We start from the raw sequence: 14,417 nt of genomic DNA on the forward strand, positions 1-14,417 counted from the left end.
CACCTGCTGTAACCATGTCACCTCTGCCTATATGACCCACCAGTGGCTCGCCCTTCTCTAGTACATCGAAGAACTCCTTTCCAAGCCTTTCATAGCTCACTTTTGCAAAAGCAAAAGCTCAGGTCCCAGCTCTGCCTGAGCGGTGATGTTAGCTCATTCTCCAAGCAAGCACCTTCTGTGCTTTTCCCAGCGCTTCCCTTTTGTCATGAAGTAGCAGCCCAGGCATCAGAGGCACCAATAGAGGCCCCAGCCATGGCAGTGCTCCTTTTCCTAGGCCATCCTTTGACTCAGTCATGTTACTACCTCTGGAGGGTAGCTGCTTTTTTTTTTTCTTTCTTTTTTTTCTTTTCTTCTCCTGGAGATCTATATTGCTTATACAACACAGAGTAATTTGCTTGTCTTGTGTTTCAGGCAACTAACTTATAGATATTTAATCTACTCAGGAAATTTATAAAATTGCAAGCTCCCAAGATGAAAAAGTCATTATCCTGGCACTTCACATTACTGTCATCTTACACATGCTACAATAATTAACTCCTCTACATTTCTTCATTTGCACTAGAAATCCTCTTTAGCCAATTTAGCCAATACTGTTAATTTTGCTTGCATTTTAAAATGGAAGCTGTTCTTTCCACCACACCTCATTCTCTATTTCATCTGCTACAACTCTGTTTCAATCCCATCAGACGTACCAAACACAACTGGTTTGACCATTTACCAACTAAGGGGTAGATGGAGAGATCTTTCACAACTGCTTCCCTGTACCACCACCATCTCAGATGCACCTGACACAAACACGTTGGTCTGAACTCTTAGTATCCTGTGCTCCATCTATTTCATCCTTCACTTTCTCTCCTCGCCACATCGCTTGTCGTTTCCTCAAATTTCCTCACTCTTTCAGTACTTCTTTTGCCCTTGGACTCACCTTGTTTGCCCAACAATGCCACAGGGGAACAAACAATATATAAGATAACCATTCATACCTGTGTCTTCCTTGTGCATCCCCAATACCATACAAATGTATACCTATAAACATGCTGTCGGTACCACTGTTGTTCCATAACAACAGTGCTGATTTTGTGAAGTTATAAATCACAATCAGCATGACCAGTATAAATCCAAGCATTCATACAACTCCTTTTTACCTTTTCCACCCATTTGTGGCATGCATTGTAACACGTAGACACCAGGCATTTTATTTTTTCTATCTGCACAGCACATCCTGCAGTATGCAATGAGTGAAAAATGACAATACTGCTTCTGCAGGGCTGTGCAGCTATAGTAATGAAAGAAGAAAGGTTTGCAGGGACAAGGAAAAATTTTTACTAGACAATTTGGTATGGTAAGAAAAAAAAAGAAGACATACTTTTAGGTCCAATGTCCTTTCATAAGGTCCAAAAGGCTGAGCAGACACTGGGGACAGTGCTCTTCGTTTAATATTTTTTAATTTAGTATTAACCTTAAACCTGATTAGAAGATATGAACAATTGGATTCAGCCTTGATTTAACCCAATTTAGGCATAAGAAGACAAATTTTTCTACACAAAGCTCCAAGTTCCCAACCATAAGTATTTCTGCTGACTAGTAGCACTCTCATTACTATGGCATATGCTTTTTTGTGGCCGCGCCATTCTTCATATATAATAACAGATCTCATAATTGAGTGCTTCTTTTACAGAGTGTCTCCAGACATAAAAGTGAAGAAATAGTAGTTAAAATGATGACAGACCTGCCACTTCCCTTGAGTATACTTCCACCAGTTAAATGTTGCTGCGTTCGAATTATCCAACTGATTGGCAAAAACAGCCCCATAAGTTTTTGAGGTTACTCTAAGAAGTATAGAGCATAATCTACTGATTACAGTGGATTACCACTTCTCTGCATCCTTAATTTGATTGTGGTAATCATAAAGCAGCTGTATGATCATCTTTACCATCAAAGAAGAGGGCAGTGCAGAGTAGCAATCTTCAGTTGAAAAGGGAGACAAAGTTTTGTTTTCTATGAGTAAAACTATTAAAAAAGTAGGAATGACTTCTGACCTTTAGCCTGCGGTCCTGGTCTCCGCTGCACAGAGAATTTACAGAGACTTTAAAGGTCTTCCAGGCTGGATTTAAGTTATTCATCACAACCTGTGAGTGAAAAGAAAAGAAGGGAAGCCTTAACATTTGCACATCTCCAAACAGAATGCTAACAAGAGCCACAATTTTCAATCCAGTACGAAAGAGAAGAAAGCAGAGCTCAGCTGGAGGTATGCAGGACAACATGCATAGGATATATGCCCTTGCAGTTTGCAACACTCCTCTTCTGGAAATCCCCCAAAAAGAGCACAGGTGGGAAATGGACCCATACACAGATCATGCTACAGAGATTGCTCCAGCACTGTCGTGCCTCAGCGGGGGTGTAACTCACAAGGGAAAGGTTGTGGAATACATCCCTGAACTGGAAGCCATGGAATAGATGCAGGACTGGGCAATGGGGATGGGCAGCATCAATTTACAGATGCCTGGTCTGCCTTGCCAGGAAGACTTTATGGGATCCATAACAGACAGGCTCATAATCCTGAATACCTGCCACAGCTCCACCCTGTACACCTAAATGCTGCTTTTTAAGATGGTGCCAGTCATTACCGTGGAAGCAGTAATGACACTGGGACGTAGAAAACAAGTGTAAAGCAGCCAGATTACAAATCTCTAGTGCCAGTCATTACCAGTAATGACACTGGGACGTAGAAACAAGTGTAAAGCAGCCAGATTACAAATCTCTTCAGCACCAGCAACATGGGAGGACTTGGAGAAAATGCAACATAGTATTAATGGGAAAATATTATACTGTCTGTAGCATGGTTTGGGCCAAATATAATATGTATAACTGCTGACCTTCAAACAGAATATCTGCCACTTTAACTAAAATTGGATCTTTGGCTTCAGTACCATCTTCCCTTACTCTCATGTGTGTAAGTCAAGACCTGATACCCGTTAATGAATAATTACACAAGAGATAGGCGTGTTTTTAAATGTGGGGGTTTGCAACACCCTTTGTGTCATACAAAGCATAAACTATTCCTCCTGACAGCCCACCTGTGTCCTTGGAAAATAAAACCAACCCTATTCCTTACCTCAGTCCTGTGAACAAGTTGTTGGGTTGCATCATCATTCATCCGGAAAATCTCCAGAAAAGGATCAGATTTGCTGAAGAAATCCTAAAATAAAATATAGGACAGGTTACTCTTGAGAATTCTTTTTCTTTGAGCTTTTCAGGCACAGTGCACTGGTGCTTCCCTGACTGCTAATGAAAAAGGAGAGCCAGTGCGGTTTTAGTGAGACCCCTTGGTGTCTCTCAGCAATATTTCACTCTTGTTCTTGTTCCACAAGGACTTCCATGGCACCACTGTTGTTCTCAGTTTGAATATTCAATCATGGCAGGCAGAACTGTAAAATGTAATTTTACAGCCTTTACCCTTCTTACACCCAGTCCAGATTCCTGAGCTTTAGCTCCTCCATCCACCCAGCTTGTTTCATTCTGTCTCCATACCTGTTTGGTCTTTTGACATCAGTTCTATCTTGCAAAGCCCTTTGAAGCATATTCTACAGCGGGGCTGAGTTTCACACTAATTGCCCACCCTCACAAAACAGAAGTTAATCGGCCAAGACGCTGTGCTGCTACCATGCTACCAGCTAACACAAGTACGGGCAAGATGGATCAGAGAAGGTTAAAGTAAGTCCTCTTTAGGACATGATAACATGGCCTGGCAAGATGGATCAGAGAAGGTTAGAGAAGTAAGTCCTCTTTAGGACATGATAACATGGCCCACGTTAAGATGACAGAGCAGGAGAATGCAGAAATTACTTGATATCTCTAAGTACAAGCAAATCTGTGACAGACATTGAGGTTCATGCACTCGCTGCACCGCAGAACCTGCTCCCCTAGTCTTGCATTCAGCTAATAATCCTGAGCCTTCTTACACAAACCTAAATTAAGTTGCTTTCTGTAGCATTGCTGCAGTCTGGCCACAGCCTCTTTCATTTCAACAACATCTCTTTTCTTCTGGACATGCTGGCTGGGGGACAGAAGAGTAGCTGGGTGTTAGCCCTCCATGGCTGGAGGGGGAAAGCTGGCTAATTCACATTTCTGACTGCAATGCTGCAAGAGCAGGATTCAAATGGACTCAGCTCATTTTCTGTAGTTTCAACTGCCTTCTTCATTTTCTTCTTCAAAAGAGCCAACCAATTAACTTTATGCATATGAATATTATCCTTCTCTGCAGGCCATATCCAAAACCACAGACCTCCACATTAATTTGGGGAGTGAGGAATTCTGTTTGCTCTGCCGGTGCTTCTATAAAAGCATTAGTGTAAAAAAGACCATTATATGCATAGTTCTACAATTTTCTCCTCACCAAATGCCCACCACACTAATTTTTGACTAGCTGGATAGCTGTTGGGATGAGAAAAACTTTGGATAAGATGGTAGTCAAAGTCTGAGCACATCATTTTGGTCAAATTTGTCTTTAGGGCATTTTTACAATGCCACAACTGCAAAACAAGCAAAGAAATCAGGGCTTTGAAAAGGGACACCTGAATTGGAATGTCTGGAAGAGGAAGTGAGACCCTAGGGACCACAAAGCCTTGGGCAAGGCTCAAGCAACCTAAAGTTTTTTCCATGCCCTAAAGATGACACCTATCATGCTGTGTTCAGAGTGCTGTTCTGTAAACGATCTGTCTGTTTTCCTACTAGAGAAAAGGTAATGGTGTGTTCAGAAACCGATGAAAAGCACATACATGTCTATTTGTTAAATCTTATCATGTGGAGCTCTAAACAACAAAGCCGTATGTTTGCCTATTTGTTCCAATTACATGGTCACAGGACATTTAATGTAAGAATGTGTAGAACCAGCACAAAACACAACAAAGTCTGTAACTCCACGGTTTGCCTCAAGGCCCTGATATAGATTTACTATCTGGACTCCATTCAGCCCTTGAAACTGCTAGTATATAAGGAACTTTGGTGATCAAATTCTGCCAGGTTACTACTGCATAGCAAAGAGAACAAGCAGAGAAGGAGGTTTTAATTATAGCGACATCAAAATCCAGAGTGCATAGGGTTAAAAAAGATTGAGCTGCCTTTTCTCGTACATAAGTATACTGATTGAAGCTGAGCAAAAGCTTAATGTTTACAGATTCTTTATCAAATGCAAGTTTGATTAAAAAAGTCAACTGAAAGAAAACACCTCAAAATGATACATCCAAAGAATGCACCCAGGAGTGCAGAAAAATTCAGAAAGGAACCCAGGATTTTGTGTAAGACTCAAAATACAGTACCATTCCCAGCTGAGTATCATGAAAGTTGAAGCAGCAAATCAGCACAAGGGAAGTAATTTTTAATATGTTTTAACTACCAAGGCAATACCACCTAAAGGGAATGATTTTAATGTTGGATGATAGCTTTTATCACCCATCCTTCAATGCAAAACCAAAGCCTAATTCTTTTCAGAATGAAGGTACAAAAAAAAAAAAATCTTTCAGTATTGAAGATGCTTCATAACAACTCAAAAATAGTATGCTGAAGAAACATTTTATTTCCTAGCTATTAACATTTTCAAAGCTTTTTGGTTGTTATGCTGAATCTTACAGCTTTGCATTATCTCAGAACATCCTTTAAAAGAAGAATAGCAGCAATAAAGGTTTAATGTTTTGATATTTTAATAATGTTTAAATGATTAATGTAATGCATTTGTTAGTGGTATAATGCACACTGTTGTTTCAGTATGTGTGGCGGGTACACAGTAATAACACAAGTACATGGCTTAAATTTTAAAAAATTAACTGCCTCCGTTTCTGAGCACCTAGTTTGAGACATCTTTTAGTACACTCATTTTCAGAGCATGACACTTTTTAAAATTCAGGTTTGGGGCTCAAGTCAAAGGTCTATCAGAAAAGGATTGCCAAAAGACACTAATAATTTTGACAATTCTTCAGCAGCAAGACAAGGCATTTAAGGATTTTTTTCTTTTAGCAGTTTAGTACCAGGGAAATACATAAAAAAGCAGTATTAGCTTGTATTTTGCACCCATTTGCTGGAAAATCTTTCCCAAGCAATGATAATTGCCTTTCTCAGAACAGGAAAAGCAGTTTGCCTACCTTAGTGCTCATAAGTTATTATAAGTACCATAAAAACGTGGCTGCTTGTCATGGTAATTGTGACACAGCTATTAATACAATGGAACCTTTCCAAAAGTTATTGTTGCACTGTGAAGTGTTCTCAGTGGATGTCTTGAAACAAAGATGTGCCATCTGAGCAGACTGGGCTTCAATAAAACAAGAAAATGCAGTTATACCTTCCCAACAAGCACTGCAATAAAAAATATAACTTTTATCTTCTGCAAAGTCGGGTAACTAAAGGAAACTTTCATACCTGTGACTTTCCTATAATTTTTTACTGAATGTTTCAGCCACCACTCCAGGAAAAATTGAATAGGCTTTACTTGTTTTATGGCCTCTCTAAAACACTTGAAGTTTTATGTGGGGGGAGTAAAAAAACCCCAACAAACACATACTGCCTGTTAAATTAGACCGACAAATTTTGTTTAATCTGCCAAAAATGTGTTGTTCACACCTTTTTCCTTAGTGGAGGAAACTCATATGTTTAAGGACCACAATCTGGATCTTCTTTCAAGGAATTTTCCTTTAAAGGATGGAGGAAGATGATTCTTGCCCATTCTAAATACCACTGACAGTAATGGACATAAAGAAATTATTTTTTTTATCCTTAGAGAAGATCCAGAACCTTCCCCCACCCTTTACCCCCAGGTTGTGAAACATTTGGATTCACCTTGTCTTCCACCATGCCCACACCTACAAGTGCAGGAACTCCCGGGGTTACAAGTGACTCTGCATAGCAGAGTATGAGCGATTGCTCTCACAGGCTTCCTCTGGCTTTCAGGAGCATCCCAGGCCAGTTCCAGCCCTCAGTCTGCTTCTCTGATGTTACACCTCTACTCAGGTCTTCACTCCTCTGAGCAGGGAGAGGCAGGCAAAACCAAGCTTAGGATTTCACAAGATGGGCTCTTCTCAATTCTCTGATGGGTTTTTTTGATATTTATGTGACATTGGGGCACTCATGCTTTTTCACTGATGGCTGAACTATACAATTTAAGTAATTTCAAACCTTAATAGCAATAATTACTAAGAGTGCCTTGCATCTGCTGATGTCAACATTCATTATAAGCCATACCAAAACCCTAGCCTTTTCTTACAGACGAGGTAAGCCAAGGTTCAGCCTGGTTTCTAGCTCCGTCTCTAGCTGGAGGAAATGGAAAGACTTATTTCAAATGTAATAGGCTTCCAGTGATTTTCATCAGGTGAAGACAGGAGTTTTGATTCAGATAACATATGAGTCATTGCCCGAGTTGCACACTGTACCATCCTGGAATTTTTTATTAGATGAAGCCTACCTTGACTGTACATGTTGAAATGGTAAGAATGACAATGTTCTTGCAATATTTCAGAATGACCCTCCTTGATTTATCTCCATAAAGTGTTTCAACCACTCTCTAAAGCTATTGCCCAAACAACACTGACCTGACTCAGAAGCATACTCTGGCAGTATCCTTTTAATTTGTACCAACAGGAGCCATAAGCAATCGTAATATCTACACCAGATTACATTTTACATTTGTGGAAAAGGAATGACCAAGTGAAGTGTTATTATGTTGTACATTTCCTTTCCTTTTTCTAGATGTGACGGCACGTGGAACAGGAATAAACTTGTGTACAACTTTGGAAATTAGGCCTAATGGTGTCTTTCTAAAGAGAGGTTGTTAAATCTATAAAGTACGTGATTCAGAAACACTAAGACTCCAGCAACTCTGAAGGAAGTGGTAATTCATCTTTCAGATGAGAAGCAAATTAAGGTCCTGATCATTTATGATTGTTAATGATCCTGAGCATAGTAATGTTATTTACCTGTATGTTCTAAATAAATTCTGGTACCATTAATCTTTCTGGGTACTTTCTGCTTGTCTGAGTTTTCCTGGCAGTTTCAACTGAAAATGTTATTCATCAGTTACGGCCTGATTTTGAAAATCTGATGTATGTATCCAGAAGTAGTCTTACTGATTCTATTTTAAAGTACTCACATGCCAAATGTTTACAAGCATATGCTTAGAGCACTAGAATCACAAACTTTTGTATAATGTTACCATATGATTCTAATTAGAAGCAGCTTTATATATAGGAAGGGACTATATAATAATGGTAGATATTGTGATCGAGTACAATCTTAATCATCTGATCCTCAATTATATGTAAAGCCCTATTATCTAAAGAGGGTCATAGCCTTATGACATCTATTAATTACAAAGATATTCCCCAGATTACCTCAAATAATTATGTGTCTCCTATTACACTGAACTAACAGAGGGTGTGCTTTACAAGCAGTCACCTGGATTTCTTGGGCTGTGTATTGATTGAGGTGCTTATTATATGTGCATTGCTGAACAACAATGGATATTTTCAGAAAGAAGTAGTCCTTATAGTGAAGAGCAGTGTTTGAGACAGTGAAGAGTTTTCTTATTGATGAGGGAAAAAGTTTTTAACAAATATGCAAGAGTCTTTTTCTCACATTCAAGCTACATTTTGTTGAACAAAATGTATATCATGACTGAACTGTTATGAAGTTTTCTAGCTTTATTTTAAGATGCATACTTCAACTATAACATCCTTGCTTATAGAAAACTCATTTCTCTAAGCACTTCAGATCTGTGGCATTTTAAATAATTAAATTGTCTTGGTTATAGCGTAATTAAATTGTCTTCATTTTAATTAGATTCCCTTGAGGTTTTTTTTTAATTACTTCGCAACTTGAGGAAAGCCTCATTGTGAACATTCATCTGAAATCTCTGATGTGTTTAATAATATAAGGCAAAAAATATCTGTCAGGGAAAATCTCATCAAATTATATTTGCAGGCATTCTTATATCTTTCAGTAAGGTTAATATCAAGCAGCTTACCTTGTCATCCAATTTCCGGGCACTGAATGAAAGTTCAACGTAGTCATCATTGCCAGACAGTTCCTCAGCAATCACCTAAATGGAAAGTTACATTTGAGTTTTGCATGGTGTAATGAAAGGGGAGAAAGATGCCATTTGCCAGAGTGAAGACAGTAGACCCCATTAGGAAACTGAAGTGTGGTACAAGGTAATATGTTTCTCTTTGCAATCAGGAAGGGATAAGAGCATTCAGTGAATCATTTGTTCAGCTGATGGGTGGCACCTTGTTAAGCCTACAAACCTGAATCACTTTGTATCACGCAATGATGCCTTGTCAATCACCTGTCAATGGACAGACCTCAACATCCATCAGGAATCCCTTTCCTCTGACCAAGTACTTTTCCTCAGATGGGACAATGGAGAATTCCAGTCTCACAGTGTCCAAGGGGACAAAAAAGCTATACAAGAGTTGTATTATTTGAGTTTAAAGCTTAGATTATTTTTATGCTGCTTCAGCATCACTTGGCAAACTAAATGGAAAAAGAAGTGAAGGCACTTGTCATTGGTTGCCATGAAAGGCACATTTACAGTAGCAGAGTTCTCCTGGTATAGTTTTTCTGCAATAGCTACGTTGGCAAAACCATTTACTATAGACTGAGTCAGAAGAGAATAAAACTAAAATAATGTAGTGTGATTCTTTCAGATGGCGTAAGCTATGCTGATAATGAAGCCAGCCACTGTGCTGTGCAATGTTCTTAAAAAACCAAACCAACAAAACCATCTGAACAGCCTTCCTGACTAGGCCATTAAAATGCTTTAGTGGAGAGAAGGTATTAACCAAATCTGGGATACTTCACCGAAAAATGTTCTTTGAAACAAACCACATCATAGTCTATTTGACAGTTACAAAATCTTCCCCTATAGTAAATATTCTCCCCAGAGATTAAATCGCCCCAAAGAAACTGTTTCCTGAGTGTTTTGTGCCCACAGCCACACAGTTGGCAGCCACGTCAGCCTCCCAGCCAGGCTCAGACCATCTCCACTGCATGGACTCCAGGTCCTTGGGGAGCCACCGGGACACCCCAACTATTCTTCCAACCAGCTGAAGGCTGATGAGGCTAGAGCTGCAGTCAGAGCGCTGCAGCGCGGGATGCTTTTACTGCCCATGTATGCAGCTCACAGGAATTAGCCAGGCTGCACTGAACAAGTTAGGAAACTAGTATTTGTAACTCCCATACTTGACAGACACCTGGTATGTACCCTAGATACAGAAACAATGATACATATAAATTTTGACTTATTCTGTTGAGACAGCTAACTTCTCACACACTATTTTTTGCCTGAGTTCAGTTTTCTCCCATTTGAGTAAAGTCGACTTGCTCTTTAGTACCACTGGCTGGAAGCCAAAGCAAGTAACTAAGGTCCATGGTTCATGGTTATCATCCAGTGTTAGGCCAGCAGGGACTATTAACTCATTTTCTCTCATCATCTGTATATCACAGAGCATTAATTTTTGCCAGAACACTCTACTAGAAAGCCTAACAATTTTAGTTGAGCTACAGCATTTGTGTTTTCACAAGACTGAACTCCTTCCTGTCCCTCATAGAGCTGGTGGAGGGTCGAGAACACCATGGGGATGGACAAGATGAAGTATGCCCAGATAATCCCAGCAGGCAAAGCATACCAGAGTATTTAGGGAGCAAAACTCTCTCCTGGTTCTATTCAGCCAGAAGAGCAGGGAATTCCTTTCCAACCTCAGAACAAAAATGAGTTTACCTTATTCATTTAAGCAAATCCCTTCCCAGCCAGGCACCAAGGAAGACATCTAAGAAAGCAAATTCCCTGGGCTCTCAGAAAGCATTATTTCTCACAGTTCTCTGCCTCTTCTGTGGCTGAGCGCAGAAAAAAAAAAAAATCCAAACAATCAAGCCAAAAGAAACCCATCTGGCTAATTGCACATCAAGGAAAAAAATCCTTTTCAACTCCATGAGGCAACAGAGCAGAGATCCCCAAAGCAGAATATTTTATTATAGTCTTTGTCTTAATGCAGAGCTGCAAATGTCACAAGCATGCTAGGTTCGGTGCAGACAAGCTTGATCTCCCAAACAAGCCAGCAAAGAGAAAGATGAAATAGAGGTAATACATTGATTTGCAGATTTCAAGATACACATGGGGCTGCTATAACTATCCAGTCTGTAATTGCATTACAACACAGCTAAAACACCTAATCTCATCAAACTTCTGCATTTGATGTTGCTGTGTGTGTGTGTGTGTGTTTTCTGAGTTGTTTTTTATTTGTTTTTTTTTCTTTTTTTAGAAACTAGAAAAAGCCCAAAGGCCAAGAAAAATCAGACTCCTTCATAAGTCAAAAAGTCTCAAAATGGATTTCTGAAGGTTCTAGAGCTTCAAGTAAAAGTAATCAAGCAGAACAACTGTCTTGCTGTCATCAAAGTAGTACACCTTAAAAGTAGTAGTAGTAAATATTGTGGCTTTTATACAAATTATATGTTATTTGTGCCATTTCCTTACAACAAGCATTTACCAGAAACAGAACAAGTAATCTGTTAAATAAACAATTAAAATATATTTCTCAGTCAAGGGTTGTTCTGGTTACTTAGCAGGATGCTTTTAGGGAGAATTAGTCACATTAGATGTTTCTAAATAACAGGAAAATAAGAGTGTATTTAAGGCTGACTTACTGTTATGGATGACTTTCCTGCTGTGTTCCCATGTTTGAGTAAGGACTTGGAGAGTTTCCTCTGAGAAACAATCTGCACCAAAACAAAAACAAAGGGAAAAAAATTTAGAATCTGTAGTAAACACATGGCTTATTGTGATTTCATTTTTATGTTGCCTTTTTTTTTTTTTGTATCAAGGCAGTGTTTTAATCCATGACCAGAGGTACCATAGTAAGACCACGACTCAGAAGAAAGGTTACCCAGGAAACCTGCAGACAGCATGCAATGGAAGGCCAAAGCAAGCAGATGGGGTCAAGCAGAATGGAAAGAACACAATTCACTCAGTTGAACAGAATTGTGGAAACCACATCTCAGATCTTCCTCAGCTATTGCCACAATGGCGACAGCAGGACAGAAGTAAGCTTTAAATGGACTTAAAAGACACTAAGAGGGGAGTGTACACAGCAAATCTACCCGAGATGCCTCCAAACCCCATTTATTTCTATAGGAAATTGAAGTCCGTTTCAAAGAGAAGGCATTTCTTTTATTTCAAAATATCAGCAACTCTAAACTCAAGACAAAAGCAAGCAATCTGCTCTATAGTTTTAGTTCCAAAATTGTCTGTTTGCTTATGAGGTACCAGACCTCTCCCAGAATTCAGCATTGCAAATGAACTTGTCCATTGACCAATATATAAATTCAAATAAATATTATCAGAGTGACAATGACAAAAGATGTTATTTCCTATATTAATAATCATTAAATTTCCTTAACAGTCTTGAAACATTTAAAATTAGACCAATAAAAATATTAGAAAAGGAAAAAGTCTTACAATAATGCATAATTAGTAAGCTACAGTGATGTCCCAGTATATTAGGTTCCTCTTCTCTGTAAAGTTAATGATGTATTAATTTATTTTTTTTTTAATTAGAAAACTTCAAAATGCAGACAGACGTAGAGGTAACTCCAAACACACCTTAGGAATCATGATTAGTATTATTTTTAATGTGACAATACTGCAGCGGGATTGTGCTGTGCAGATAGTGAGCAAAAGATTGCTTCTGCCCTAGAAAAAAACCTGACCTCTGGAATGTGGATTTTATACTAGAAACAGTCCTTTTCCACATCCAACACTACTTGGACAACTTCATCCAGATGGCTAATCTGTAACACTTCAAATAAAATGATCCACCAATAGACATCTTTGGCAAAACATGCAGAAGTATTAGTTGTAAAAGACAGGCAATCATCAAGGGAGAAGAACATCTCCAGGCCCTTCATTAGAGTCCTGGGCTTCGTACACATTTCAGCTGTAAACCACATCAGTAGGTAATGGCCAGAGCTGCAGGAGTGTGAGTAATGCAAAACCACAGCCAGGCAAAAAAGGTGCTGTGAGACAGGACTGAATGGAGTGTAAATTTCAGCCTAACATCACCACGGGGAAACATGTTTGTCCTACCCATCAATTTGCTGAATTGAACAGGAAAGCCAAAGCGGCACCTCAGATTATCCTCAGTTACTATCGTGATGGTAGAAGCAAGTTTCAAATGGGATTTAAATGTGAGATAGGAGAGCCATCATAGGGCTGGCTCACAGGCTTGCCACAGGGCTGGATGGGACATCCAGAATCACTTTGTCCAGCTTCTTAGTCCTAATGCAGGACCTACACCTAGGACAGCTACACCTCACAGATGTGTGTCTAATAATTTCATAAAGGTATCCAGAGGTAGAGGGAAACACTATACTCCGGAAATTTATTATAATATTCACTATCCTTACTGTAAATATATTTTCCTAACCTAATTCTCTGCAGTTTAAGCACATTATCTCTGTTTAATGCACCATAAATAAATAAAACAATCTTTCTCCCTTCCTCTTTCAGGCAGCCTTTATATCTGAAGACTACTATCAACTCTCCACAGTCTTCTTTAGACTACAGAACCCAAGTTTGTCCTATCTTTCTATTTTGACCAAATTTTCTAGCCCTCAAACCATTCTCACTGCTCTCTGCTGAGCCCTCATGGACTGGCCCATATCCTACTCTTAGAATAATGCTCAAAATTGGACCTAATGCTCCTGGTCCTTCCTACACAAGAAGAGCTTCTCATGTCTTGCAAGCTATGCTGCTGATACGCTCCAGAATTGAATTTGACTTATTTTAAGAACACCATGATACTGTTAACTAATGCTCATTTTATGACTGTTTCAGATTGCCAGCTGTGTCTTACCCAGCATTTTTGCATCTGGCTTTTACTTAAGTGAATAATTTAACACTCATCTGTTTCGGACTGCCTTCCACAAACCAGCCTGCTGCTATCATCTCACTCACTTTTCCAAATCAACTTTTGCATTTCACCGCTAGTATTGGTCAGTGGCAACAATAGACAGGAGTACGGGTAAGATAACTAGTATAGCCAGGATTCAGATGTCCTTTTTCTTCCCTAGGATCCTGGAAATATGGTTTGCTGTGACCCCTTAAGTCACCATACCTCTGTTTTCTTGCCAGCTAAACAGGTTCAAGTGTAAATTGTTGCACTCCTGTGAACTGTGAGGTACGATTTTAAAAACCTTGTTTGAGATTCATAGATGAGAGGTAATACAGAAATAAAACAGATTATTCTTAATATATAATTAAACTATGGGTTCTGTACCAACCAGAAAATGAATTATAGCAGCTGGGGAGCAGGGCCCATTTATCTCTATGACCTCTTTACCTTCCCTGACATGCACAGACAACTCTGTAAAATACATTA

At 39.2% G+C, this 14,417-nt stretch overlaps 1 protein-coding gene across 1 annotated transcript in view; it reads right to left on the bottom strand.

The window, feature by feature from the left end:
- The window catches only part of CPNE4 (copine 4), a 190,139-nt gene that overhangs the window by 91,258 nt on the left and 84,464 nt on the right, over window positions 1-14,417 (bottom strand). Inside the window, exons 3-6 of the mRNA XM_009640179.2 lie at window positions 11,686-11,757; window positions 9,008-9,082; window positions 3,116-3,199; window positions 2,040-2,129 (exon numbers count right to left, since the gene is read on the bottom strand). Coding sequence (XP_009638474.1) covers window positions 2,040-2,129; window positions 3,116-3,199; window positions 9,008-9,082; window positions 11,686-11,757 — 321 coding nt within the window. The remainder of the gene's footprint in view (window positions 1-2,039; window positions 2,130-3,115; window positions 3,200-9,007; window positions 9,083-11,685; window positions 11,758-14,417) is intronic.

Source organism: Egretta garzetta, unplaced genomic scaffold (assembly GCF_000687185.1).
Source record: "Egretta garzetta isolate BGI_Z169 unplaced genomic scaffold, ASM68718v1 scaffold96, whole genome shotgun sequence".
NCBI classification, from domain to species: Eukaryota; Metazoa; Chordata; class Aves; order Pelecaniformes; family Ardeidae; genus Egretta; species Egretta garzetta.